This window comes from Macaca fascicularis, chromosome 4, assembly GCF_037993035.2.
Source record: "Macaca fascicularis isolate 582-1 chromosome 4, T2T-MFA8v1.1".
In the NCBI taxonomy this organism is placed as follows: Eukaryota; Metazoa; Chordata; class Mammalia; order Primates; family Cercopithecidae; genus Macaca; species Macaca fascicularis.
Window position 1 is genome coordinate 58,191,365 of NC_088378.1, and position 27,517 is coordinate 58,218,881.

General features: G+C 49.5%; 1 protein-coding gene across 1 annotated transcript; it reads right to left on the minus strand.

The window, feature by feature from the left end:
- Positions 1–865: 865 nt before the first annotated feature.
- Positions 866–26,702, minus strand: LOC135970461 (UL-16 binding protein 5). Its single transcript, XM_074039101.1, has 9 exons — positions 26,627–26,702; positions 24,769–24,895; positions 23,890–24,038; positions 23,353–23,475; positions 10,174–10,257; positions 7,983–8,063; positions 4,621–4,884; positions 4,110–4,280; positions 866–3,458 (listed from the first exon to the last, which is right to left on the minus strand). The coding sequence occupies exons 1-9, from the start codon at positions 26,700–26,702 to the stop codon at positions 3,256–3,258; spliced, it is 1,278 nt and encodes a 425-aa protein (XP_073895202.1). The 3' UTR covers positions 866–3,255.
- Between the last annotated feature and the right edge of the window lie 815 nt (positions 26,703–27,517).

Below are 27,517 nucleotides of genomic sequence, written 5' to 3' on the forward strand. Positions count from 1 at the left end.
CGGGCGGGGCTTCCCGTTGTTGCCTCCTCGACCCCGGCCGCTCGCGGTCCAGGACTCCTGGTTTCTCCTCTGGGCTGGGGGCCCCGAGCATAGACATCGTGAGGCGGAGAAAACTTGGGATGGGTGGACAGAAGGATTCGAGGGAGGGCGGGAGAAAGGGAGAGGAAGGAAGCAGGTAGGCTCAGAGAACGGGGAGAAACCCCTGCCACGAAAATGGGGAGAGGGTGACATACATACAGCACCCGCACTCCACCGACTCTCCATCTCCTGCTCTCTGCCCTGTAAGGAATACAGGCCCCACCCGCTCCACCCTCAATGTGTTTGGGGTCAGCTATTCCAGCGGGGTGAGGCGTCCCCTTGTGGGTGCAATTGGCATGTCCCTGAGGACTGCGGATACTGAGCACCTTTTCCTGGGGTCACTGCCATTTGCATTCTTCTTCTTCGTCTTTTTTTTTTTTTTTTTGAGAGGGAGTTTCGCTCTTGTTGCCCTGGCTAGAGTGCAGTAGAGCGATCTCTGTTCACCGCAAACTCCATCTCCCGGGTTCAAGCGATTCTCCTGCCTCAGCCTGCAGAGTAGCTGGGACTACAGGCGTGTGCCACCTTGCCTGGTTAATTTTTTGTCTTTCTAGTAAAGACGGAGTTTCTCTATGTTGGTCCGGCTGGCCTCAAACTCCTGACCCCAGGCGATCCGCCCGCCTCGGCCTCCCAAAGTGCCGGGATTACAGGCGTGAGCCACCGCGCCCGGCCTGCATTCTTCTTCTGATACCAGTGGGCAAAGGGAGGGCCCCAAACGCCAGTGGGACGGCGACCCCAGCCGCTGTCGGGCTCTAGACACCGCCCGGGAAAATGAATTTAAAGACCAGTGGGAAAACAGAGAAAGGACAGAGATTTATTGTAAAAGGAAAAGTACACACTCACGTAAAGGGACTGCAGGGGAACTCAAGAGAGAGGAAGGCGCAAGGAGGCTTGGGTGAATAGACACTCTCTATTCTGTTCCACTGATCTAAGTGTCTATTTTTGTACAAGTACCACTCTGTTTTGATCACCATAACCTTATATTATACTTTGAAGTCAGGCAATGTCATGCCTCTGGCTTTGTTCTTTTTGCTTGTGATTGTTTTGGCTATTTGGGCTCTTTTTTTAATTCCAAATAACCTTTAGATTAGATTTTTCTAATTTTGTGAAAAATGACATTGGTATTGATAGGGATAGTGTTGCATCTATAAATTGCTTTTGGAAGTATGGCCATTTTAGCTATATGGATTCTTCCAACTCATGAGCATGAAATATTTTTCCATATATTTGTGCTGTCTCTGATTTTATTCAGCCATGTTTTGTAGATTCTCTGTTTCCACACAAAATCTAGCAGAATCACTCATTTGTTACTCCATATCATGGAGGAAAAATGAAATAACATTAAGTCTTTACTGGGTGATACAACAAAATTCTAAACTCAGTAGTTTTTTGGGAAATAGAACCCTTCATTTAAATATCAGTACAGAGCAATAAATTACTAGAGAAAACAATCATTAATATAATTTTTGCTTATTAAATAATTAAATAATTATCTTTCAGGACACGGAAAGAAACCCTGGAGGTCTGAACTATAACATGATTGTTTCACTGACAATATCATTTGTAAGAAAGAGGTCATCACTCAAAGAAGTACTTGATTTTCCAAACAAAAGCAGAAGAAAGAAAATGCTGACATATCTTGTTTAGTCAGCCAGATGTTAAGTTCAGGAATTCCATCAGGTAGCACCAAGAGAAAATAGCATAAAATGATAGGAATAACCGCTGGTAAAATTGCTGGCAAAAGGAATCAAGGCAGTGAAGGAGCTATTGGGTCCATGGTGTCATCATGATCTGCTGGAGGCCTCTGGACATACACAGTATGTGGTGAGCAGGTGGCCAGCCAGAAGGGTAAGATTGATCAAGACTGTGCCACAGGGGCTTTTTGGTATTATCTTTGACATTCAGAAAGGACACAAATGTTGATTAAAGAGGTGGAGGAGAACCTGGATCACTTTTCCAGGGCAAGCTTTCCCTAGTCACTCCACCTGTCAGAGCCCCCTGCACTAAAGGACTTGTTTTTCCTTTGAGCCCCAACCCTGGTGCCTGCAGGTTGGACCAACCTCCTTCCTCCTTTGTCACATCACAGAGGCAGCCCAGGCCCTGCACCTGACTAGGGGATGGAGTGGAGGGTCCTGCAGGACTGAAGCTGGCAGTGATAGGCCTGCTCCTGCACTCAAAGCCCTCTCTACCGTCTGACAAGAGGGCCTAAAACGTGGCAAGGGTTGGGGGGAGCCCATCTAAAGAGAGGGCTCTGTATTCCTGTGCCCTTGGCCTTGGGTGGGCCTGCAGGCAAACATCCTTCCTTCCCCTTCTTACTCAGCCTCTCCTCAAACTGGGAGAAGCACCCATAGCTATGAAGGTGACAGTCCCTGTTCCACCTTATCCATTCCTGGTCCAGCCCAGCGGTGCCCATGGAACTCCAGCAGCAGCTCAGCTCCCCCTTGTCTGAGTCCACTCTGCTCCAGGCATGGCCATCAGCCAGCTCAGGATCTGGGGTGTGCAAAAGGTGGATGGCAGGGGAGCTGCTTCACGGCCCAGACTTGAACCCCATGGCTCCATGGGACTGACTGAGAAGGTTTTTAATCAAGAGAAGCCTCTACTCTTTGCCTTCCACCTTAATTCCTGAACCCAAGCCACTTCCTGTGGGAAGGCAGTCCTACACTTCCTCATTTTGAATTAGGTGTACCAAGGCCCTCCCAGCCCCCTCCTCCTGGGATAAGACCCATATCTCTCTCTCAACCTCAGAGATGGAATCTCACTTCCCTTTTCACACCTCATGTAAAGCTACATGATGCACGTGACCCAATTAAGAGGACTGACTGCTCATATCTGAATTCCTGCTGCTGGCAAGCCATACACTCACCCATCCTCAATAGGAACCTGCTCTGAATCAGAACTGAACTTGCTAAACCCTCTCAAGCTCAATAGACCCTGAGCCTTGGTATAGGCCCCTCCATTTCCCTCTGGCCTCTGAAGGTGAGAATCCATTATAACTCACGGCTGAGCTTCCCAGGTCATTGCCAACTAGCAATGCAAGGTCTCATTCACCTGTCTCATGTCAGGATGAGAAGATCCTGGCCATGGGGAGGGGTGGCACTCTGGGAATTCTCCATCCTCGTCCTCCCTCCTCACCCACCTGCTCCTTGTTTCCCTCCCAATTCTGCCCCCATACCTGTCACTCTAAAGGACTCTCCTCAGCAGCCAGGGAGGATGAAGCAGGGGAAGATGAGGAGGAGGCTCCAGGGACTGAGGGTGGTGGCCATGGCTGTGGGTTGGGCTGTGCCTGGGACACATGAGGAGGCACATGATGAGGAGGCAGCAAAGAATGAGGGTGGTGGCCATGGCGCTGGGTTGGGTTGTGCCTGAGGACACAGTGGGTGGTGCTGAAATGGAAACACAAGAGTGACAACCCTTGTCCAGGCCCCAAATCTGAGGAGACGCCTCCTCAGCTCCTGCTGACCCAGGTCATCCTGGAAGGCAGAGGTTTTGTGCCCTCCTGCTATGGGGTAGCCCTTGGGACAGTTCCTGGGGTAGGAAGGGAGGGGGTGTCCCTGTCCTCAGGGAGCTCACACAGCTGCTGAGGGAAGCAAGCTGACAGCACAGCCCACCCTCCTGCTGTGGTGGAAGAGAAGGTGATGCCCCAGGGCTGGGGAGGGGAGGGTCTCGGGGCTGGCATTTGAGATGGCTTTGATGGATGTCCAGAACCAGACCAGGGAGAAGAAAGGAAAAGTGATTCTCAAAAGAGGGAACACTAAGGAAAAAGGTCTTAAAACAGTGACACCCGTAGTTTTGAGGCTGGTGAGAAATCCACAGTGCGGACAGCAGAAGCAAGTGCAGTGAGGAGTCAGGAGGGAGAAGGGAGAGGAGGATGGGAGAACACAGGCACGCCAGTACCCCGAGGAGGAGCCCCCCACAAGGGGGTCATTTTAACATAAATGTGTACACTGGGATGACTGAAGCTGAACTCAAGAACTAGTTTCTCGAGATCACCGTTTCTGATCTCATTCCAGATCCCCGTTTCTTTCTGCTGTTACCTCCTGCACTTGGCTCCAGGGTTCTGCCCATGCCTGCCAAGAAGTCCCCAAGCCATCTTGTGCAGTCTCCCATTGAGATGTAACGGAAGGACATGGTCACATCCTTGTCATTCTGCCACTTTTCTTTCATCTTTCTGGCTCCAGGATGAACCGTTGCCCACATTCTGTTCTCTGAGTCAAAGAGGAGAAAGACCTGTCCATCGAAACCCAACTGCCAAGATCCACTGCTGTGTCCTTCAGCTTTCTGCTCACAAGACATCCTGGTCTGCAGGGTGAGAGGTTCTGCCCCCATCAAAAGAGAGAGATCAAGTCTGGTCTTGACACATTTTGAGGCCCCATCCTGTTCCCCTTACAATTTCCTGGCCTTACTCTCTGCCACATCCTGGCCTTGCCTCTACACCTCTTGCAGGGTAAGATGACCTTCCCATTTGTACTTTTACATAAAAACTATAAATGCCTCTAACCTACCACTGTATCTGCTCCCTCCTGTCCTGGGCCATCTGAAACTTACCCCTGGGTGTGTAGTTCTCCAGCTCAATGTCAAGCAGTTGCTCTGTGAGCATGTCCACCACCTCTCTCAGTACTGGGTTCTGTGCTTTCCAGGCTTTTGTGACATTTAGTTTCTTCCCCAGGGTACTGACGGGTGTGACTGTCTTGTTGCCACAGTCATAGTGAAGAAAAGTCTTTTTATCCACCTGGCCTTGAACCGCACACCACCGTGGTCCAGGTCTGAACTTAGGAATGATGGTGATGTCATAGCAAAGAGAGTGAGGGTCTGTGGAGAAAGGCAGGTGAGGGTTGGGTGGGGAGAAAAAGAGCCCTATGTAGCCCTCCTCCACATTGTGACGACAAGAGGATGCCTCTGGAGGGCTGGGCTGGCCCAGAAAGGAGTGCCCCCTCCAGAACTGTGGTGTCCATAAATTTAAGGTGAGTGCTCCCCCCTTGCATGAAGAGGAGGAGGAGGAGGTGTCCGCCTGTTGAGAAAACCACATGTCCCCAGACATGTCCCACTGCCCCTCTGTCCACATCAGTCAACACATGACCTTGCTAGAGAGGTGCCAGGCCTGCTAGAGGAGGAAGGGTCTGGATGGCAAAGGATCTTCAGCAGCAGCCCAAGTGGGCTGCGGGAGGTGGGAGAGAGTGTGGGGGCTGCCCCTGAGGATGCTGGTGCATGGTGGGATGGACTGAGGATGGAAAATCTAACTAACTAGGGTTAATTAGATAAAGAAGAGTTAATTTTCATTGTCACAGAATTTAACATGTTGGCAAAGCCCCTGGTGAAGTGCTCATCTGCTATGAGGATGCCTTCCTGAAATGAGGATGCCTTGGACAAAGAGATGGTCCACACAGCAATAAATAGAAAATTTGAAAATCTAAAGCAGATAGTAGAGGGAGCTCACAGGCTCAGAGAAGAGCCCATGACAAAGGGGTCTGAGTGTGAAAATCCAGAACAATTTCCATCCACTGTGCTCATGGGAAGCCTGGAGGACTCCTGTTTACCTGGCGTATAAAGAAGGCCCCATGAGAAGGCACCAGAATGGGATGAAGCTCAGGGATGCCTACTGCAGAAGGCCAGGGTTGGGGGTAGGAGATGCTGTTCCTGAAATGGGCTCCCAGTAGTAATGGGATGAAAAATCCTTAAATAACAGATTCCAGGTGGAGGCTGTCAACTGTCAGGAACAAGCAGGGTTCAGTGATGGAAATGATTAGAGAAGTCACAATGCCAGCTGGTGACCTCAGCCATACAAAGCTTTGACCATGGCTCATAGAACAAAGGAGCTCAAGATCCCAAAGAGATGGAAACCCAACCCGGATACTGCTGGATTTAAGTAATTACAACAAACACAGATAAAACAAATGATGGATGACCAGGAGGCTGAAAGTAGCCAGTCCATCAAGAACAAGGCTGCTTTGCCCAATTTACATAATTAAGTCACCTCTCATATCCTGAACCCATGACTACAAGAAGACACCAGTTTCCAGTGAGGAAGGACCCTTTAACCCCACAGTAAGAGCAAATATTCTTTGTGGCTTTCTCCAAAGATATTTATGTCCACTAGAGTTTGCTGTGAAGGGCAATTTTGTAAATATATAAAGGTGTGCATGGAATACGTTCTCCTTTGTGACTACTCAACTCTGCTGGTGTAGCTCAAAAGCAGCCATAAACAATCCATGGATGATGAGGGATTAAGGGATTAATGCCTTAAGTGCCCAATGACCCAAGACCCCCGAATATCCTAAAGGTACATGTGGTTACAATGTCTAATTGGAAAATCGCAATATAGATTCCGTGTGAATGTTCAGAGGCAAGGCAACGCCACTCACATCAAGGAAATCTCAACATTAAAAAATGACTCCTGTAGAGTACTGTGCCTTGGCAGAGATGGGGCCTTTAGCCATGGAAGGGCGGTGACCATGCAGCCTCAGAGCTGCCCATTACAGGTATGGTTCTCACCCTCTAAGTCATTAGGAAGGTAGGCACGGCAGTGAGAAGACGAAGGTTGTTCTCCTGGGATGGGCAGGAGCAGGGCCACAGGGAACCAAGAAGCTGCACAAGTTGGCCCCAATCCCCAGGACACCACATGGCTGCACCCTCTCACCCTCAGCTTCAGGGAAGGCTTCAGGGAAAGTCCCTGATGGCCCCCATGGAACATAGGAGCATCAAAGGAGGGGAGAGTAGGCCCCGAACCATGGGACTCCCACTCCCATCACATCCATACCACCTAGAAACCACAGGCAAGGTTGGACCACTTTCTACTCTCCAACTGATACCTGAGACACCACTTGGAGATGACACCATAGGGGATGGAGCATTATTCACTGGGACACTGTAATCCCCTCATTTGGGGTCAGCAACCTAGGACAGGGTCTGAATCTGGTCCCCCTCATTTGCAGGTTGCCATTGCCTGCTGTTGCTCTACAAAGTTACAGGACTTGATGCAGAGACGGAGAATCCAAGGCCTGCAAAGATCACAGGGCGTCCTTCCTCCCTTTCTAGAAAGGGTTTGCTGACCCCTGTCTACACAGTGACTATTCTCTATAGGAAGAACAGGCGGGTCTGGGCCCCAAGGACAGAAGTGGGCGCCTCTACTCACCAGAGTTCCCAGGGTCTCCTGGAGGGAATGGTGATTCCCATCCCCCCGCACAGGTTCTGTGTGGAGCTTGGGGTGTGTTTGCTGGGGTGTGTCCTCAGGCAAGAGGCAGAAGTTGCCGCATGGTGTAGGAGGTGGTGAGGGTCCCTTCATGGATGGGGAGATCTCTGGGGTGACCAGCTGGGCTGAGGTGGGGAGTAAGAGCATGTGACCTGGGTGGTGTCAGTGGATGGTGACGGGAGGGGTGAGGGGTGTCTGCTGAACTCCTGGGTTCAGGTGAGTGTCTGCAGGAAAGTGCATGGAAAAATTCCAGGGCAGGCAGCCCTGGGGGTGCTGGAGGGTTTGTGTGGTGGAGAGCAGGTGAGAGCAGAGCAGGCCTGTGGCTGGTGGGGCTATCCGTGATTGTGTCCCTGGGAACCCCCCTTCATCCCCGTCCTGACCCCAACTCAGGTTCCAGGGGCTCTGGCTTCTCCTTCCCGAGGGTGATTGGGACTGCTGGGCTGCGCTAGGGATCCCCAACCCATTTCGCCCTCTTGCAGCCCCCTGGCCCCTCCACCCTCCCGAGGTTCCTTTCCAGCCTCCTCTCTGCCCAGCTCCTCCCCTGGTGGGAGAAGCAGGCTGGGAGAGTGGATCTGTCGGGAAGGAGCTGCAGAGAGGAACTGAGCGGGGGTGCAGTTCCGGGAGATGTGCCAATTCTTCCAGAAGCCTTCCTCTGAAGCCCGCAGTCTACAGCCCCCCAGGCTTGGCCCCCGCCCTGTTTAGGCTCCATTCCTGAACTCACCTGCCCGCACCAGGGGGACAGCAGGAGCAGAGGCGGAGGCATAGAAGGAACGCTGGGCTGGCGCCTGCTGCAATTGGGGACCTGGAAAGCAAGCCCTGGATCACTTGGCGGCTCGCATGGAGTGAATGTCAGGTGGATCACAGAGAGATACAGTCATGGAGGTCAGGTGTGGAGGTCAGGTCCGGAATAGTGTGGGAGGCTGGAATGAAGTCTGGACCAGGAACAATGGTAACTGTGGAAGACTCAACAAAGAGTGAGTATAGCTGAAGGAGCTGGGGAACAGAAAGTATATGTGTCGGTGTGAGGAAGAAAATAGATTTTGGAAGTTATGAGAACTGTAGAGGGTGAGTTGAGCATAGTTTGTGATTTTGAGAGCCTCTAAAACTACAGGGCAGTGGCAGACACCACACTGAAACATGATGGCCGCCTAAAACAGTAATGTCAAGTTGTTTGGACAGAAAGGCTGCAGGGCGAGGTCCCGGTCCATGTGTAAGTATTCTGCCTGCACAGCCCAGCACTTCAGCTGTGTGTAATGAAAAGGGTTGACATGAGTCAGGGAGAGCTAGTATGGGATCAGTCTCTAGAAGTTTCTTCAAGGAAGGAAAAGAGGAGTGGGGAAAGGATTTAGGATCTGTGGGGTCAGCTGGGTTTCCCTTTGTGAGTATGTATAATGGTTTTGTTAGGATGGCAAAACCAGGTATCCAAAGGCGAAAGTATCCAACCATGCCCAGGAAGGAAAGGAGTTGTTGTTTTGTAAAAGGGGTTGGGGATTGAGAAATCAGCAGGATATGATCAGCAGGGAGAGCACGGGTTTTCACGAAGGATTATGCCAAGGTAGGTAATGGATGGGGAAGAAATTTGAGCTTTGGAGGGGGATACCAGATATCCTTTGGAGAATAAAATGTTGAAGGAGCAGAAGGGTATCTTGTTAAGAAGACTCAAAGGAAGGACTACAGAGTAGAAGGTCATCAAGGTATTGAATAAGGTGGGAAGCAGAGACGTGGAAAGAAAGTAAATCATGAGAAAGAGCTAGGCTGAAGTAACGAGAGCTATCCCAGAAGCCTTGTGGCAATACAGCCCAGGTAAGCTGCTGGGACTGATGAGTGTCAGGGTCAGTCCAGGTAAAAGCAAACAGAGGCTGGGATGAGGGATGCAGGGGAATAGTGAAAAAAGTGTCTTTAAAATCAAGAACGGGCCGGGCGTGGTGGCTCACACCTTTAATCCCAGCACTTTGGGAGGCCAAGGTGGATGGATCATGAGGTCAGGAGTTCAACACCAGCCTGGCCAAGATGCTGAAACCCCGTGTCTACTAAAAATACAAAAAATTAGCCAGGCATGGTGGCAGGCACCTGTAATCCCAGCTACTCGGGAGACTGAGGCAGAGAATTGCTTGAACCTGGGAGTCAGAGGTTGCAGTGAACCAAGATTGCACCACTGCACTCCAGCCTAGGTGACAGAGCAAGGCTCCGTCTCAAAAAAAAAAAAAAAAAAAGATCAAGAACAGAATAGTGAGTTGTGGAGGGAGGTATTGAGGACAAAAGAGTGTACGGGTTGGGCACCACAGGGTGGACAGGCAAAACAATTTGGTTGATAAGGCACAGATCCTGAACCAACCTGTAAGACTTGTCCAGTTTTTGGACAGGTAAGATGAGAGAATTGTAAGGAGAGTTTGTAGGCTTTAGAAGCCCATGCTGTAGCAGGTGAGTGATAATAGGCTTCAATCCTCTTAAAGCCTGTTGTGGGATGGGATACTGGCATTGAGTGGGGTAAGGGTGATTAGGTTTTAATGGGATAGTAGTGGGCGTGTGATTAATTGTTAGGGAGGGAATAGAGGTGTCCCATGTCTGTGGGCTAAAGTTGGGGGATACAAGAGGAAGACACGAAGGAGGCTTTGGGTTGGGAAGAAGGGTGGCAATGAGATGTGGCTGTAGTCTAGGAATAGTCAGGGAAGCAGATAATTTGGTTAAAATGTCTCAGCCTTATAAGGGAACTGGGCAGGTGGGGATAACTAAAAAGGAGTGCATAAAATAATGTTGTCCAAGTTGGCACCAAAGTTGGGGAGTTATAAGGGATTTTGAAGCCTGGCAGTCAATACCCACAACAGTTATGGGGGCAAGAGAAACAGGCCCTTGAAAATAAGGTAATGTGGAGTGGGTAGCTCCCATATCGATTAAACAGAGGATGGACATACCCTCCACTGTGAGAGTTACCCGAAGCTCAGCATCTGTGATGGTCCAGGGGGCTTCCAAGGTGATCGGGCAGCGTCGGTCTTCAGCTGCTAAGCCAAGCAGATTGGGGAAGGAGTCAGTCAGCTCCTGTGCCTTCATTGCCAAGGAAGCCACAGTCCCAGGTCAGAGGAAGGGCTGATGTGGACAGTAGAAAAGGAGGGGGTGGGTGCAGAAGGGGACGCTTGGAAGCAATGACTTCCGGAGGATAAACAATATCACCGGAAAATATGACAAAAAAGAAAGGTATAAAGAACAAGGTGGAAATCATCTGAAATTCCATCATGCAGTGTTCAATGTTAGGATTTTGGTGCAATCATATGTAATTTTTATAAAATTATGATCATACACCTTAGAATTATTTTAAATGACTAGAGTGTGTATTTTTAGAGCAGGCATAGAGTTCATAGTGCAGTGCTCTCTCGCTCCTGTCACTTAATTACTTTTTTGGCCTCATGTCATTTTAATTATTTATTCATTTTTGATTTCAATTCTTATCGTAAAGGGTACACATGCAGGTTTGTCACATGGGTCAATTGTGGGAGGCTGAGGCTTGGGGCCCCAGTGATCCCATCACTCAGCCGGTAAGCATGGTACCCAACAGGTGGTTCTTCAGCCCATGTTCCCCTCCCCCCCTCCCATCTAGTGATCTCCAGTGTCTCCATCTTTACATTCATATGTATTCAATGTTTAGCTCCCACTTGTAAATGGGAACATGCAGCATGTGGTTTTCTACTTCTGTGTTAGGTCGCTTATGATAATGGCCTCCAGGTCCATCCATGATGCTGGAAAGAACTTCATTTTGTTGTTTTTCATGGCTGCATAGATTTTCATGGTGTGTGTGGACCACATTTTCTTCATTCAATCCAATCTCACACAGTGAAATCCTCTCACTATGGGTTCAGGACACAAGAGGGGGAAATAATTTAGCCTGGGGAGGTGTGATGTCATGTGTCAACCTGGAAGGTGATTTGGATGAGATTGACATTTAAATTGGTGAATGCTGAGTAAAGCAGATTACCCCTGTAAGAGAGGTCAGCTTGAATCTAATTAGTGGAAGTCCTGAAAACATCTAAAAGATTGACCTCTCCAAGAAAGAAAAATTCTCCAGCAGACTGCACGTGCCCCATCAGCTCTCCTGGGTCTCCAGCCGGGTGGCCCACACTGCAGATTGTTGGCTTGCCAGTTGCATACTGGTGATAGGCAATTTCTAATAACATCTCTCTCTCTCTGTCTCTCTGTCTCTCTCTCTCCAGAGGATGCGCCAGAACAAAAAGCCTGGAGGCAAGAAGATAGTACCAGGAGTAGGCCAGGAGGGTTTTACCATAGAGGATCAGAGAGGAAGAGATGTCAGGAAGGGAGAAGGGACAGGGAGGATGTGTGGGAAATTCCTATTACAGTCGTGAGTTCCAGGCAGAAAATCCATGGAAACTTACATACACACATAAACAGATACAGACACACGTGCACACATATAGTGCACACACATGCACACACCTAGGCAGCTAAGACAGCTGATCTAATCACAGAATAGCTGTTAAGCCTTTTCTCTGACTCACCTCCTGCCAGCTCCTGCATTCAAGTGAGGGTCAAGGCCTGTGAACCTGAATGACCCCAGCTCCTGTTTTGGGCTGAGCTGCTTCAGGCTCTAGAAGGACCTAGGAGTTGCCTGCAGGAGAGGAGAAGGCAGAAGCAGCTTCCTAAAGCAGAGAACAGAGGGTGAGAGGGAAACACCTGGAGGCCCTGTCTTCGGAGGAGGAGAAGAAACCATAGTGGATTCATTGAGGTATGTATATCTTTACGTCAGTTTCTGAAAAGTACATTTTTCTTAAGTTCCTATTTTCAACTAGTAAAAAAACAAAACAAAACAATTTGAAACAAGCAAGAATTGCAAAGTATTTGTAAGCAGAATCCAGAGAACTTCTCTGCCTGCACTACTTGAGAGCAAGCTGCCACGCTGATTCCTCATCTTTAATGACACCACCTCATGCCCCATACTTTAGTGTTCTTCCTACAAACCACGACACTCTCCTAATAAGCACAATACAATCACCAAAACAGATTTCACACATCCCTACATTACATCCATCTCATGCTCAGACATCACTCAAAATTCACCAGTTGTTTTGATTATCTGTTTTACAGGCAAGGATCTGATGGATTTAGGCATTTTTTATCTACTTATTTTACTGAAAATATAGATCACGGTGTTTTATTTGCCCCATTATTTGACCTCTGTATTCCTGGAAATATGAGGAGAGATTTGGATTGATGCAGTACTTCTTATTGTGTGTCACTCAGAAGTCCTCATTAATATATTTGAAAGATTTAACATCTTTTTATCCAGCATTTTAGTTGCTTAATTTTTTGCTAGTTCAGATGTTCTAGTCTGGCATAGAAAGAGAAATCGAACACCAACATGAGAAAACATGCTGTACTTCAGTGGAATGTTTTATTGCTAACTTTTTATTATGAAAACAACAGTAAAGTAAACAACCAAATATCTTCATGCTTTCTAGAACGTGCTTGGAGCCTTGGAACTGACTCAGAATGCCGAGTAGTGAAATGAGTACAGCGTCCCCTGTCCTGAATACCACCTGAGTCTATGTCAAAGGAATGATTCAATAAAGACTCCTACCCACAATGGAAGAGGTCTCTCCACTTCCTGCCCACCACCTGGTGTAGACAGATTTAAACACTTGTCAGCAGAATGGGTGTGAGAGGGCATTCCATTGTTCTTTCATGGGTGTTATCTTGATTATGTGGGACATGTCAAATCTTTCATGGGCTTCTTCAGAATCTCTGAACTGCTCATGGCATTTGCCCAGTCTTAGGAGAATTAGATGTATTCTTATTTATTTGTGGCAGTTTTTTATACATTCCAAATCTGATCTTTTGTCCACAGGGGAATAAAATAACTCTTAAAAAGAGAGATTAATCTGATGTGGGGATTACTTCTAATAGAAGTAGGTGTGGTCAGGGCTGAGGAATGACAAGGAACGTCACTGCCCAGGCTGTAGTATGCTGGAGCCAAACCAGAATGAGTCAGTTTTTTTTTCTTTTTCTTTTTTTTTTTTTTTTTTTTTTTTGAGACAGAGTTTTGTTGCCCAGGCAGGAGTGCAGTGGTGTGATCTCAGCTCACTGCAACCTCTGCCTCCGGGGTTCAAGCGAGTCTCCTGCCTCAGCCTCCCAAGTAGCTGGAGAGCTGGGACTACAGGCGCCCACCACCATGCCTGGCTAATTTTGTATTTTTAGTAGAGACGGGGTTTCTCCATGTTGGTCAGGCTGGTCGCGAACTCCCAACCTCAGGTGATCCACCCACCTTGGCCTCCCAAAGTGCTAGGATTACAGGCGTGATCCATTGTGCCCAGCCAGTCATGTTTTTTAAGAATAGGAGCATTGATGTTTGTCCAGGGTATCAGGACAATGTTCAAGACTGACAGTCAGAGGACCTGTAATTTAGAAGTATCGTTATCTTCTTCCCAAACAGTCTAGCAGAATCTCTAGTTTAGAAGTATCGTTAGGTTACCTTCTTCCCAAATAGTCTAGCGGAATCTCTAGTTCATTACTCGATCACATGAGGAAAGAATGAAATTCCATTAATTCTCTACTGGATTATAACACGAAATTTGAAAGCCAATAAATATTTTAGAAAATGGGATTTTTGGCCAGGTGTGGTGGATCACACCTGTAATCCCAGCACTTTGGGAGGCAGAGGCAGGCGGATCATGAGGTCAAGGAGATCGAGACCATCCTGGCTAACACGGTGAAACCCCGTCTCTACTAAAAATACAAAAAAAAATTAGCAGGGCGGGGTGGCAGGCGCTTGCAGTCACAGCTACTCGGGAGGCTGAGGCAGGAGAATGGCAGGAACACAGGAGGCTTGCAGCGAGCCCAGATCACTCCACAGCATTCCAGGCTGGGCTACAGAACGAGACTCCGTCCTTCAAAAAAACAAAAAAATAGAGATTTTTAACTAAATATCAGTAGCAGATAAATTACTAAAGGAAAGAATCATGGCTTTATATTTTCTTATGAACAAATTAGAAAATTCTGATTCAGGACATGTAAAGAATCCCTGGTGTTCTGAAGTCAGCCATGGTATTTTAGTGGCAATACTTTAGAAGAACAAAATCATAGTTTAGAGAAGCATCTGTTTTTCCACAACCAAAGAAGATGACAGAAAATGTTCTTTTGGTTGAGATTTCTTTTTCACTAAGTTAAAACTTTAAGTGCAGGGATTCTTCCATCAGGTAGCACAAGAGAAAATGGCAAAGCATTTTAAGAAATTCCAGCGATAGGATTATTGCCAAAGGGATTAAATCTCATGAGATGCTGAGTCTATGGCATCATCTTGATCTGCTGGAGGCCTCTGGATTTGCTAAGTCTTGAATTCCTGGTGATCTAGAAATGAGGAGTGGGTGACGGACAGGCTGTCAGGAGAGTTTGGGTGCACACCTGTAATCCCAGCTACTCTGGAAGCTGAGGCAGGAGAATTGCTTGAACCTGGAAGGCACAGGTGGCAGTAAGCTGAGATTGTGCCATTGCACTTCAGCCTGGGTGACAGAGTGAGACTTCGTCTCAAATCATAATAATAAAAGAAAAAGACAAAAATTCAGACAACTAAAGGGAAAATGGGCAATAGAGTTGAACCAGCCCTTTATAGAAGAGGAAATGTGAAGAAATGACCAATAAAAACATGAAGAGGGTCTCAGCCTAACAGGATGAGGTATCACGTGACACCCACCAAACTGGAAAAATCCCATAACCCAGTAAATGAAACGGTTGGGGAGAATGGAAAGCAACAAGAGCGTTCAGCTGCTGCTAAGAATGATTATGAATTTTAATGATTATTTTATATATATATAGTGTGTGTGTAATTTTGTCTCTGTCAGTCAGGATAATGACGGTTTAATTTCTATTACTATTATTAGCAACATCATTTAGTTTTTTTAAGCTTTTCAATTCCTAAGGGTATTAATCATTGTCTTTCTGTCTCATGAGACAGAAAACAAATCCAAACTGTGTAAGAGGAAAAAGAATGTATTAATCACTGGAATTGAGAAGTTCCCAAGCTTAACTTGCTTGGGGTACAGCTACATCTACAGTTTTAAGTGGCATCCTGTGACCCTCTCTCTCTCTACTTCTCCAAATTTGGCTCCACGTTTAGCTCCATGACCCTCAGACTTAAACAGCAGCACTGGCTCCTCCCAAGATCTCCAGCTCCCCAGCTCCCCAACCCTCAAACTACAACAGCAGCACCAGCTCCCCTCCAGCTCAATGATTCTCAGACTTGAGAGGCAGCAGTGGCTCCTCCCCAAGGCTCCAGCTTCAAGACCCTCAAACTAGAAGAGCAGCACCAGCTACTCCTTAAGTCTCCAACTCCCTGACCCTCAAACCTCAACTGTAGCACTGGCTGCTCCCCAGGGCCAGTAGCTCCACGACCCTCAGACTTACATGATGGTAGCACCAGCTCCTCCCTAGGTCTCCAGCTCCACAACCATAAAACTTGAACTGCAGCACCAGCTCCTCCCCAGTCTCCAGCTCCACGATCCTCAAACTATGACAGCAGCAGTGGCTCTTCCCTAGATCTCCAGCTCAGTGACTCTCAGACTTGAGAGGCAGCACCAGCACCTCCCCAAGGCTCCAGCTCCACAACCTTCAGATTTAAACAGCGGTAGCACCAGCTCCTGTCCGGGTCTTCAGCTCCATGATCCTTAAACTAGAACAGCAGCACCGCCTCCTCCCTGGGTTTCCAGCTCCATGAACCTAAGACATGAATGGCAGCACAGGCTCCTCCCCAGGGCTCCAGCTCCAGGACTCACAGATTTGAACGGCAGCAACAGCTCTTCCCCAGATCTCCAGCTCCATGACCCTCAGACATGAACAGCAGCACCGGCCTCTCCCCGGGTCTCCAGCTCCACAACCCTCAGACATGAACAGCAGCACTGGCTCCTCCTTGGGTCTCTAGCTTCACCACCCTCAAACTTGAATTGTAGCTCTGGCACCTACCTGGGTCTCCAGCTCCACAACCCTCAGACATGAACAGCAGCACTGGCTCCTCCTTGGGTCTCTAGCTTCACCACCCTCAAACTTGAATTGTAGCTCTGGCACCTACCTGGGTCTCCAGCTCCACAACCCTCAGACAACAACAGCAACACCGGTTCCTTCCTGGATCTCCAGCTCAACGACTCTCAGACTTGAAAGGCAGCAACAGCTCCTCATAAAAGTTCCAGCTCCAAGACCCTCAAACTAGAACAGCAGTAGCAGCTGCACGCTGGGTCTCCAGCTCCACAATCCTCAAAGTAGAATAGCAGCACTGGCTCCTCCCTGAGTCTCCAGCTCCTCAAGTCTGAGGGTGGAAGAGCTGGAGACCCGGGGAGGAGCCAGTGCTACTGTTCTAGTTAGAGGGTCATGGATCTGGAGACCTGGAGAGGAGTTGCTGCTGTTCTTCTAGTTTGAGGGTGGGGGATCTGGAGGCCCAAGGTGCAGCCGGGGCTGCTGTTCTAGTGTGGGTCATGGAACTGGAGACCTGGGGAGGAGCTGCTGCTGCTGTTCTAGTTTGAAGGTTGGGGAAATGGAGACCCAAGGAGGAGCCATTTGAACAGCAGCGATGGCTTCTCCCCAGGTCTCAGGCTCCACAACCCTCAAAATTTAAAAGCAGTAGTACTGGCTTCTCCCTGGGTTTCCAGCTATACAACCCCCAAACATGAACAGCAGCAGCACAGGCTCCTCCCCGGGTCTCCAACTCCATGACCCTAAAAATAGAACGGCATCACCAGCTCCTTCCTGGATCTCCAGCTCCCAAACCCTCAAACTTCAACTGAAGCACCGGATCCTACCCACAGATGAAGAGCAGCATGGACACCTCCCACAACCTCCAGATCCACGACCCCCTGACTTAAACAGTGGTAGCACCAGCTCCTCCCTAGGTCTCCAGCTCCATGACCCTCAAACTATACAGCAGCATCGGCTCCTCCTTAGGTCTCCAGCTCCACGATCCTCAAACTACACAGCAACAGTGGCTCCTCCCTGGGTCTACAGCTCCACGATCCTCACACTAGAACACCAGAACTACTTCCTCCCCGCTCTCCAGCTCACGACCCCCAGACTTGAACAGCAGCAGCAGCTCCTCCCTGGGTCTCCAGTTCCATGACCCTCAGCCTTAAACCACAGCAGCACCAGCTCCTCCTAGGTCTCGAGCTCCACAACCCTCAAACTAGAACAACAAAGTTCCTCCCTGGGTCTTCACCTCCACAACCCTCACACTAGAACAGAAGCACCAGCTCCTCCCTGAGTCTCCAGCCCCACGAGCCTCAAACTAGAACAACAACACCGGCCCCTCCCTTGGTCTACACCTCCACCACCCTTTGAATTAAACAACAGAAGCACCAGCTCCTCACTGGGTCTCTAGCTCCATGACCCTCACACTAGAACAGCAGCACCGGCTCGTCCCCAGTTCTCCAGTTCCATAAACTAAAATTTAAACAACAGCAACACCAGCTCTTCCTTGGGTCTCCAGCTCCACGACTCTCAAACTAAAACAATAATGCTCATTTCTAGGTCTCCACTCCATTCACCTCACACTACAACAGCAGCACCAGCTCCTTCCTAGGTCTCCAGCTCCACAATCCTCAAACTAGAACAACACCAGCTCCTCCCTGGTTCTTCAGCTCTACAATCCTCAAACTTGAACCACACTGCTCCTTCTTGGGTCTGCATCTCCACAACCCTCAAACAAGGGCAACACAGCTCCTCCCAGGATCTCCAGCTCCATAACATTCAAACTAGTACAACACAAGCTCCTCCTCAAGTCTCCAGCTCCACGACTCTATAACTGGAATAACACCGGCTCCTCCCTGGGTCTCCAGCTCCATGACCTTAAAACAAGAACAATACCACTCCTCCCCAGGTCTCCAGGTCCACGACCCGAAAACTAGTACAACACCAGCTCCTCCCCATGTTTCCAGCTCCACGATCCTTAAACTAGAACAACAGTGCTCCTCCCTGGGTCTGCAGCTTCACGACCCTCAAACTAAAAAAACAGCGGCGCTCCCTGGGTCTCCAGCTCCATGACCCTCAAACTAGAACAAAACTGGCTCCTCCCCAGGTCTCCAACTTCACGACACTCAAACCAGAACAACACCACCAGCTCCTCCCCGGGTCTCCGACTCCACGACCCTCAAACTAGAAGAACACCGGCTCCTCCTCGGATCTCCAGCTCCATGACCCTCAAAGGAGATCAACACTGGCTCCTCCCCAGGTTTCCAGCTCCATGACCCTTAAACTAGAACAACAGCACCAGCTCCTCCCTGGACCTTTAGCTCAATGACTCTCAGACTTGAAAGGCAGCCTGAGCTCCTCCCCAAGACTCCAGCTCCAACACCCTCAGATTTGAACAGCGGTAGCACCAGCTCCTGTCTGGGTCTCCAGCTCCATGACCCTCAAATTAGAATGGCAGCAGCAGCTCCTCCTGGATCTTCAACTCCACAACCCTAAGACATCAGTGGCAGCACCAGCTCCTCCCCAGGGCTCCAGCTCCATGACACTTAAACTAGAACACCACCACCAGCTCCTCCCCAGGCCTCCAGCTCCAGGACCCTCAGACTTGAACGGCAGCATCGGCTCCTCCCTAGATCTCCAGCTCCACAACCCTCAAACTAAAACAGCATCACCAGCTCCTCCCCGGGTCTCCAGCTCCACAACCCTCAAACTACAACAGCAGCATAAGCTCCTCCCTGGACCCCTAGTTCAGTGACTCTCAGACTTGAAAGGCAGCACCGCTCCTCCCCAACGCTCCACCAGCTCCATCACCCTCAGATTTGAACAGCAGTGGCACCAGCTCCTCCCTGGGTTTCCAGCTCCTCAACCCTCAAACTAGAACAGCAGCACCAGCTCCATCCAGATCTCCAGCTCCAAGACCCTAATACATCAGTGGCAGCACTGGTTCCTTCCCAGGGCTCCTGGGGCTAGAACAGCAGCACCTCAGACTAGAACAGTAGCACCAGCTCCTCCCCGAGTCTCCAGCTCCATGACCCTCAAACTAGAACACCAGTCCTCCCCAGGTCCCCAGCTCCATGACCTTCATGAACAATCCCTTCTTATGAAGTTCAGCAGTCAAGAAAACTGCAGAGGAAGTGAATGAATACATGTTTTGCTTTCAAATTGATATTTCTTTTATGTTCACACAAGTCAGGAAACTTTTCTGCTTTCCCCAACCTTGCAATCTACTTATGTTCAAATGTAAGATAGAAATCGACCATTTGAAATGACCTTTAAAAACTTAGTAATTTTTGCCAGGTGCGGTGGCTCACGCCTGTAATCCCAGCACTTTGGGAGGCTGAGGCAGGTGGATCATGAGGTCAGGAGATCAAGACCATCCTGGCTAACATGGTGAAACTCCGTCTCTACTAAAAATACAAAAAAATTAGCAGGGCATGGTGGCGGGTGCCTGCAGTCCCAGCTACTCGGGAGGCTGAGGCAGAAGAATGGCGTGAAGCCAGGAGGCGGAGCTTGCAGCGAACCGAGATGGCACCACTGCACTCAAGCCTGGGTGACAGAGCGAGACTCTGTCTCAAATAAATAAATAAATAAAAATGTAAAAAACTTAGTAATTTTAAAATATTATATTATTTCACAGTTGTAGAAATGATCTTATTTCTCTCTGCCTGTGCAGAAGTCTTATGAACATTCAAACTATGAATTCAGTTTGTTGAGGTTCCCAGAATACATATTATCCCCAAATGTTACTGCTCTCCTTAAAATCTTCTAACATGTTCCCACCACCTGAGCATAAGTGCCAGCTCCCATCCACAGCCCACAGTGCCCAGCACAGCCCTGCCCGCTGCCCTGGCCTTACGGTCTCCCCTCTGCTGTTACTTTCCTGCCAGACAGGCCTTTGTCAGTTCCTCAAACCACACAGGCGCAGGCCTGACTCCGGGTCTTTGCCTCTGCTGTACCCTCTGTACCCTCTGCATGAGGTCCCTTGCCCTGGCTCCCATCCTCTTCTCAACCTGCTCAGCTCCAGCCTGCTGGTCGCCCCTCAGATCAATGAACACACGATGTCCTCCCCATATAGGCCTTTGCCCATGCTGTTCTCTGTGCCTGAAACACTTTCCCCTCTCACCATCTGGGTTCACTTTTCTAATTACCATTCATCTTTAGACTCTCCACTGAAATATTGCTCCCTGCCCGCCCCCATCACTTGGACTTAACCTTGGTTAGGTTGACCGCCTATCTCTTGACTCCAGGTAGCTAGATGCTATCCTAGCACTTGGAACTTTCCCATTGCAGCATTTTGTACACTCGGAATTATTCCATCAGGTTGGTGCAGAAGTCATCTTAGCTTTTGCCATTACTTTTAATGAACTGCAGCACCGGCTCCTCCCCACTTTTTATTGCCATTACTTTTAATGGCAAAAACTGGGATTACTGCTGCACCAACCTAATAGAATAATTTATATTTATTCATCCATCATCTGTCTTCCCTTCTAGAAAGTAAGCTCCGTGAGATTAGGGACCAAATCAACTCAAATCACTCTACCTTCCTAGCACATTGTTTGTCAATAATTATTTGCTGACTGACTGATAGAGAAACACCTTCATTGTTGCTGGGATGAGCTGCATAACATGACACGCCCTTTGAAAGTCAATGTCATGGACAGTTAGCATTTGTTTTTCACTCCTGCACCCATGGCTTGGCTGGGCTTAGGCTGATCTAGTCTGGGCTTGACTCCAGGCTGAGGTTGTAACCATGTGTTCTCCACATGCCTCTCATCCTGCAGTTGGAGCCGCAGTTTCCTGGGGCACGCTCATCTTGTGGGAAAAATCAAGAGCATTAGAGGGCAGGCCTGGCAGCGCTGACACATTCCAGGCTTCTGCTTGTGCCGTGTCTATGAAAATCTCATTGGCATAAGAAAGTCACCCAGCCACAAGAAATGCCCTGTGGGATGGGTAAGTCTATCCACCCTCCCTTGGGCCCTGGCAAGGATATGGCTGTGTCACACTCTTACAGGGAGAATGAAATATTGAGGGACAATATTAAATCACCTACAGCAAGAAATGTCAGCCTCTGTGTCCCCACGCTGGAATCATTCTTCACCAGCGGGTTCACCTGAGCTGACTTCCCTTTGCAATCAATGGTTGGTGTCTGCAGGTTTAGGCCAATGCTGTTCCCTGTGGAGGACAAAGAAGGCTCAACTGGCCTTCAACAGTTGGGAAGAACAAGATATTAGGTTGGCACAAAACAACCACAAGCCCCAGGTGGCCTGTGCCCAGTGAGACAGGAGAGGGACAGAGACCTGTGGGAGCTCAGGGTACCTTGTATCCCCAGCCTCTTGCCCCCATCTCTGCTTTCTGGGTTTTTTTTTTTTTTTTTTAGACACGGTCTGGCTCTCTCACCCAGGCTGGAGTGCAATGGTGCGATCTTGGCTTGCTGCAATCTCTGAGTCCCTGGCTCAAGCAATCCTCCCACCTCAGCCTCCCCAGTGGCTGGGACCACAGGTGCATGCCACCACACCCAGGTAAATTTTTTTTTTTTTTTTCTGTAGAGATAGGGTTTTGCTGTGTTGCCCGGGCTGGTCTTGAACTCCTGGGCTCAAGCATTCCACCCACCTCGGCCTCCCAAATTGCTGGGATTACAGATGTGAGTCACTGAGCCCCGCCTGCTTTATTTTTCTTTTCAGTACTTGGAACCTTCTATTTTACTAAGTACACGTGTGTTTTCTTTCTTCTTTGTCTTCCCTAGAATAGGAGCTTAACGTGGGCAGGTATTTTTGTTTACCTCATTTATCACCCTATCCTCAGTCCCTGGGACAGTGTCTGGCACATGAATGGTGTGTTCTAAATGAATATTTTTAACAAATAAATAAATGAAATATCATACAAGAGAAAGCTAGTATTTGGAACTCATTCATCAACAGAACGAAAAAGCCAAAGACCTTTAGCCTGTCCCTACTTTTTAACGCATCCCACCCCAGAGAAGCCAGCACAGAAAAATGAGGAACCAAGATGGAGAAGGGAGCAGATGGTGCCTGCCCCCTCAGCTAAAGACCCCTTAGGCTTAGGTTGAACTTGAGCTGGAGAAGGGACTAATCTAGGAACTGGGTGTGAGATTAAAGTTTAGATTTGTCTGGCCTGGATTTTGTAACACCTAAACACGAGGTATTCCGTTCGTTTTTGTTTCTGTTTTTGTTTTTTTGAATCAAGAGTCTTGCTCTGTCGCACACGCTGGAGTGCAGTGGCTCAATCTAGGCTGACTGCCACATCTGCCTCCCAGGTTCAATCCTCCCACCTCAGCCTCCCAAGTAGCTGAGATGACAGGCGCCCACCACCACACCCAGCTAATTTTTGTATTTTTAGTAGAGACTGGTTTCACCATGTTGGCCAGGCTGATTTGGAACTTTTGACCTCAGGTGATCCATCCGCCTCGGGCTCCCAAAGTGCTGGGATTACAGACATGAACCACTGCGCCTGGCCCCTGTCCGTTTCTTTAGGCACACTGAGATAGGGAAGTCGGAAGCGTGCATGGGGTGGGGATGCCTCCAGCTTCAAGAAAGAGCCTGGGAACAGGCACAGAAACTCACCATCCCCTTTTATCACAGGCAGGTAAGTAGCGCAGAGCAGCACAAACTAAGAGCCTGCCTGCATGATCAACGAATGGGGTGGGGACTGCTAGAGACTCTGCCCTATGCAGATGGCACACCTGATCCTAACCGGTTCTTCAGGCCCTATGGAGATAAGACACCCCCTCCTACTTAGCCCATTTATAAAAACCCTGACGTTTGTTTCTATAACCTGGCAAATCGTTCGGGACCCCTCTCTGTGACAGACAGCTCTTCTTTCCTTTCGCCTATGAAACTCCTGCTCCAATCTCACTAGGTGATGCACGTCCCCGTCCTTGATTTCCTTGGCGGCCAGATCAAGAATCTTGGCATTTATCCCAGACAACGAGCTGTTTTACTGCCGTTCCTTTCTGGCCTCGTTTCTGCCACTGTGTTTTCTCAAGCGGGGAGAAGCAACCCCAGGGACGCGACGTGGCCAGAAGGAGTCCCTGCGTGGGGAATGGAGAAGGGCACAGGCGCAGTCAGAAAGGCCTTCCTCCCCGACGCCCTCTCCTCTTTCTCCGACCCAATCCTGGAACTCACCGGCCCGCGCGGTCCAGGAACAGTCCCGCAGCAGAGGCAGAGCCAGAACGCAATGAAGGAACGTGGGGCCCTCAGTCAGCTCCTTTGGGACCCGGACCTTGCAACGGAATGCCGAGGACACCGCTGTTCACCGCGCGGAGGAAATGTCGGCGCCTCCCGCTGAGCCGTCCGGGGCTTTGGTCACCCGGGTGGAACCGCAGCGCAGAGAAACGCCCTGACGTTTCACTCCGCGTGTCTCCCGCTTCCCGTTCTTCCCAGGAGATCATTTCACTTCGTTTTGCAAATCTTTTCTTCCACTTGCGCGCTGCTTCTTTATGTTCTTAAATGCGTGTTTCACAAAGAGCAGGGCTTAAGTTTTGTACTTTCTCTGTGGTGTTCGTTTTTGTGTGTCTGTGGGTGGTGAAATCGGGTCGGAGTCGCTCTACGGTCATTTTTGCCTTTTGCCTCTTGCGCGCCTCGGCGTCCCTGGATTTCAACCTCAAAACACTTGCGTGGAAAGTTAGTTCCAGGGGGTTTCAGTTCTGGCCCGCCGCGTACCTTCTGGTTCCGCGCGCTCCTCCCTGGGCGCCAGCTGTGCCCGGGCTCTGGCCCCCACTAGCCTGATACCCCTCAGGGGGCGCCCTGCTGCAGCCGATGTCCCATCAGGAGGGACCCGGCCCCGGGCGGGTGGCAGCGGGCGGAAACGCCTTTGGAAGACGTAGGAGGACTAGCCCATCGTGGCAGGGATAAGTTTTTTTCCTCGGGCTTGAGGTGAGGGGAAATCAGAGGTGACTGCTGGTTTCCTCCCACAGCCTGGTGCGGGGGGCGGGGAGGACTTTACACCTGGCTCCTGCGGAGACGTCACCTACCAGCTGGGGTCCTTGGAGCTCCAACAGCGCGGTTCCCGCGCGGATCCCCCTCCTGCTTTCTTTGAGGCTGCTGGTGGGCGGCGCCCGTGACTCATTTGGTCCTGAGGGTCCACGGGTCGGGTCAGGAGCTTCTAATCGTCCCCTTCCCGACCCCGTCGCCTGGAGGACAGGGCCCTTGGTTCCTCGGCTGGGCTGGGGTCTCTTCCAGGATGGACGTCCTGAGGCTGAGAAAAGCCCGAGAGGTGTGGAAAAGTAGGTTCAGAGAGAGGACGGGGAAAAGGGAAGGAGAAGCACGTGGCAGGAGAACCAGAAGAAACTCCAACTCCGAAAATAGGGAGAGGGTGCCACAGGGACAACCCGTGCCCCACCCCCCGGCCCCAGTTAGGGTTCTTCAGAGGGACTGCCCCGATAGGATATAGGTATATGTATATGAAAGGAAGTTTATTAGGGAAAATTGGTGCACACGATTTCAAGGCAAAGTCCAATGGTAGACCGTCTGCAAACTGGGAGGAGACAAACCAGCAGGGCTCAGTCCAAGTCAGAAAGCTTCAAAACCGGGGAAGCTCACAGGGCAGCCTTTATCCCCTGCCAAAGGTCCCAGAGACCCCGGAAGTCGGAAACTGCTGATGCAAGCCCCAGAGCCCGAAGGCCAAATAACTTGGACTCTGATGTCCAAGGAGGAAGGAAGCAAGAACCTGCACGGAAGGCAGAGAGAAGCCAGAGAGCTCCGCCCGCAGAGTCACCCCACCCTCTCCCGCCTACTCTCTTCTAGCCCAGCACTGTTTGTTAAATAGGAAGTCTTTCTTCCATTGCTCATTTCTGTTGAAGATTAGATGGCGGTAGGTGTGCAGGCTGATTTCTGGGCTAATTTGTTCTACTGATCTAAGCGTCTATTTTTGTAACTGTGTAGGTCTGTGTTGGTCACTGTAGCCTTATAGTATATTTTGAAGTCTGGTAACGTGATGCCTCTGGCTTTGTCCTTTTTGCTTAGGATTGTTTTGAGAGTTTGAACTTTTTTTTTTTGGTTCCAAATATATTTTAGAATAGATTTTTCTAATTCTGTGAAAACCAATATTGGTATTTTGATAGTGATAACTTTTCATCTGTAAATTGTTTTGGGAAGTATGGCCATTTTAGCTATATTGATTCTTCCAACCAATGAGCATGAAATATATTTTCTATTCATCTGTGTTGTCTCTGATTTTTTTTTTTAGCAGTATTTTGTAGTTCTCTTATAAAGATCTTTCATCTCTTTGGGTAGATGAACTACTAGGTACTTCATTTTCTTTGTGGCTGTTGTAAATGTGATTGTGTTCTTGCTTTCATTCTCAGCTAGAATGTTGTTGGAGTGTAAGAATGCTACTGATTGTGTACATTGATTTTGTATGCTGAAACTTGACTGAATTCATGTATCAGTTCCAGGAGCCACTCCAGCTCCCCTTCTGTACCTGGGTTTTCCTTTGAGCCCTATTCCCTCCTGCAAGTGTCTCATTCATTCAGTTGCATGCTCAGTCTCCAACCACCACTTAAATCATGTCAGGTACACCTGATGAAGGAGAGAAAAAACATTCTCTGTGAGTCTGAAAAAGATTCTGGATTCCTGATAAGTGTGTACTGTGTCCCCCTGGTGGCTGGAGGAGGTGCATGATTGCTAGATCACAGCCATTAGCACCTTTGGGCTGCTGCTATTCCCAGCTTGGGTGGGCCTGAGTCTGGTGGCCAGGAGCCTACAGCAGGAGTGAGGCAGGTGGGCCCAGGTGTGCACAGAGGCCCCTCCTCCTGTTACCTGGCTGTCCTGCCCAGGACTGTCCTGCCAGCCTTCTGCCTTCCTCCTGTTCACCCAGTCACTGACCCAGGTCTTCCAGCCTCAGGGGTGGGGCTGCCAGGGCCTTCCCAGTGGCCTCCTCTCAGAACTAACCTAGGCTCCTGTCCCCAGCCCTGTACATGGGACTCTTCTCACACACAGATCCTGGGACCCACCAAGCTCTGCCCCTCCCGTGTGTAAGAACTGCCCATCCCCATGTGTCTGTTGTCCTCCAGACCACCCTCCATGTGGCCTCTCCTGGATAGAGGCTTTAGTGCATCAGGCCAGAACCTTCTGGGTTCTTGTGTCCCTGCACAGTCACAGAGGTGGGTGCCATCCCATGCCCCTGTCCTGAAGCAGAGACAGGCCCTGGGGTTGGCCCAGGCCTCCTCCCCTTTCCCACAGCCTCAGGACCCTGGGGATTGAAGGTCACCAGGTACAGGTTCTCCCCACGTGAATACTGTGTGGAGAGGGATGTCTGTGCCTATCTTTTTTTCATTTAATGGGTAAAGGGCTGAGTGGCTGGAGGCAGAGTGGGACTCAAGGTCTCTGCCCAGTCCTTACCCCAGGCTATGCCATCCCCAGCAGCCAGGAGCCACTGGGCCCCCTATCTCCCTCTTACTTCTGCCCACAGTTCCAGATGCCTCCATAGTGACTGAGAAGAGGATGTGCTGGGGATTCCTCAGTTGTAGGTGCATGCAGGGGTGAGCCGAATGGAGAGGGGATACAGCCACAGACTCAGGCCTGGGCAACCATCGATGGCTGTGTGGTAAAGTGAGCCCTAGATGGAAGGAGAACCCTCCCTCAGCTCCTGTGCCCATGGAAATCCAACACTTCGAAGATCTCAGTCTCATCTGGATTAGGTCATGTATCTAGAAATTGATGAAGGGACTCTGGGCCTTCATTCTGTAGAGCTGCTTCATTCTCTAGAGGGGCCTGGGGGTTGCCTGCAGGGGAGGAGGGGGCAGGAGAAGCTGCCTGAGGCTGAGAACAAAGGGTGAGAGGGGAACACCTGGAGGCCCTGGCTTTGCAGGAGGAGGAGCTGTGCTGCATTTATGGAGGTATTCACTCCTTCACATCAATTTCTGAAAAGTAAGTTTTTCTTCAATTTCTATTTTCAACTAGTAAAAAAAAAAAAAAGAAAATGAAACAAGCAGAATGAACAGAGTGGTCGCAAGCACATTACAGAGAACTTCTCTTCCTGCACTACTTGAGAGTGAGCTGTCACACTGACGCCCCATCTTAGAGATGCCACCTCATGCCCCATACTTTACTATGGTTTCCTTGCAAACCAGGACACTCTCCAGATAACCACTGTACAAACTCCAAATTAGATTTCACTGCAGACATTATGACCATCTCATGCTCAGATGCCACTCAGGGTTCAGCAATTATCCAGGGAGCTGATGGATGCGGGCATTTCCTACTCCCTCATTTTCCTAAATACATACGTTATGGTGCTCTATTTGTCCCATTGATTGATCTGCATATTTTTGGAAATATGGAAAGCAAT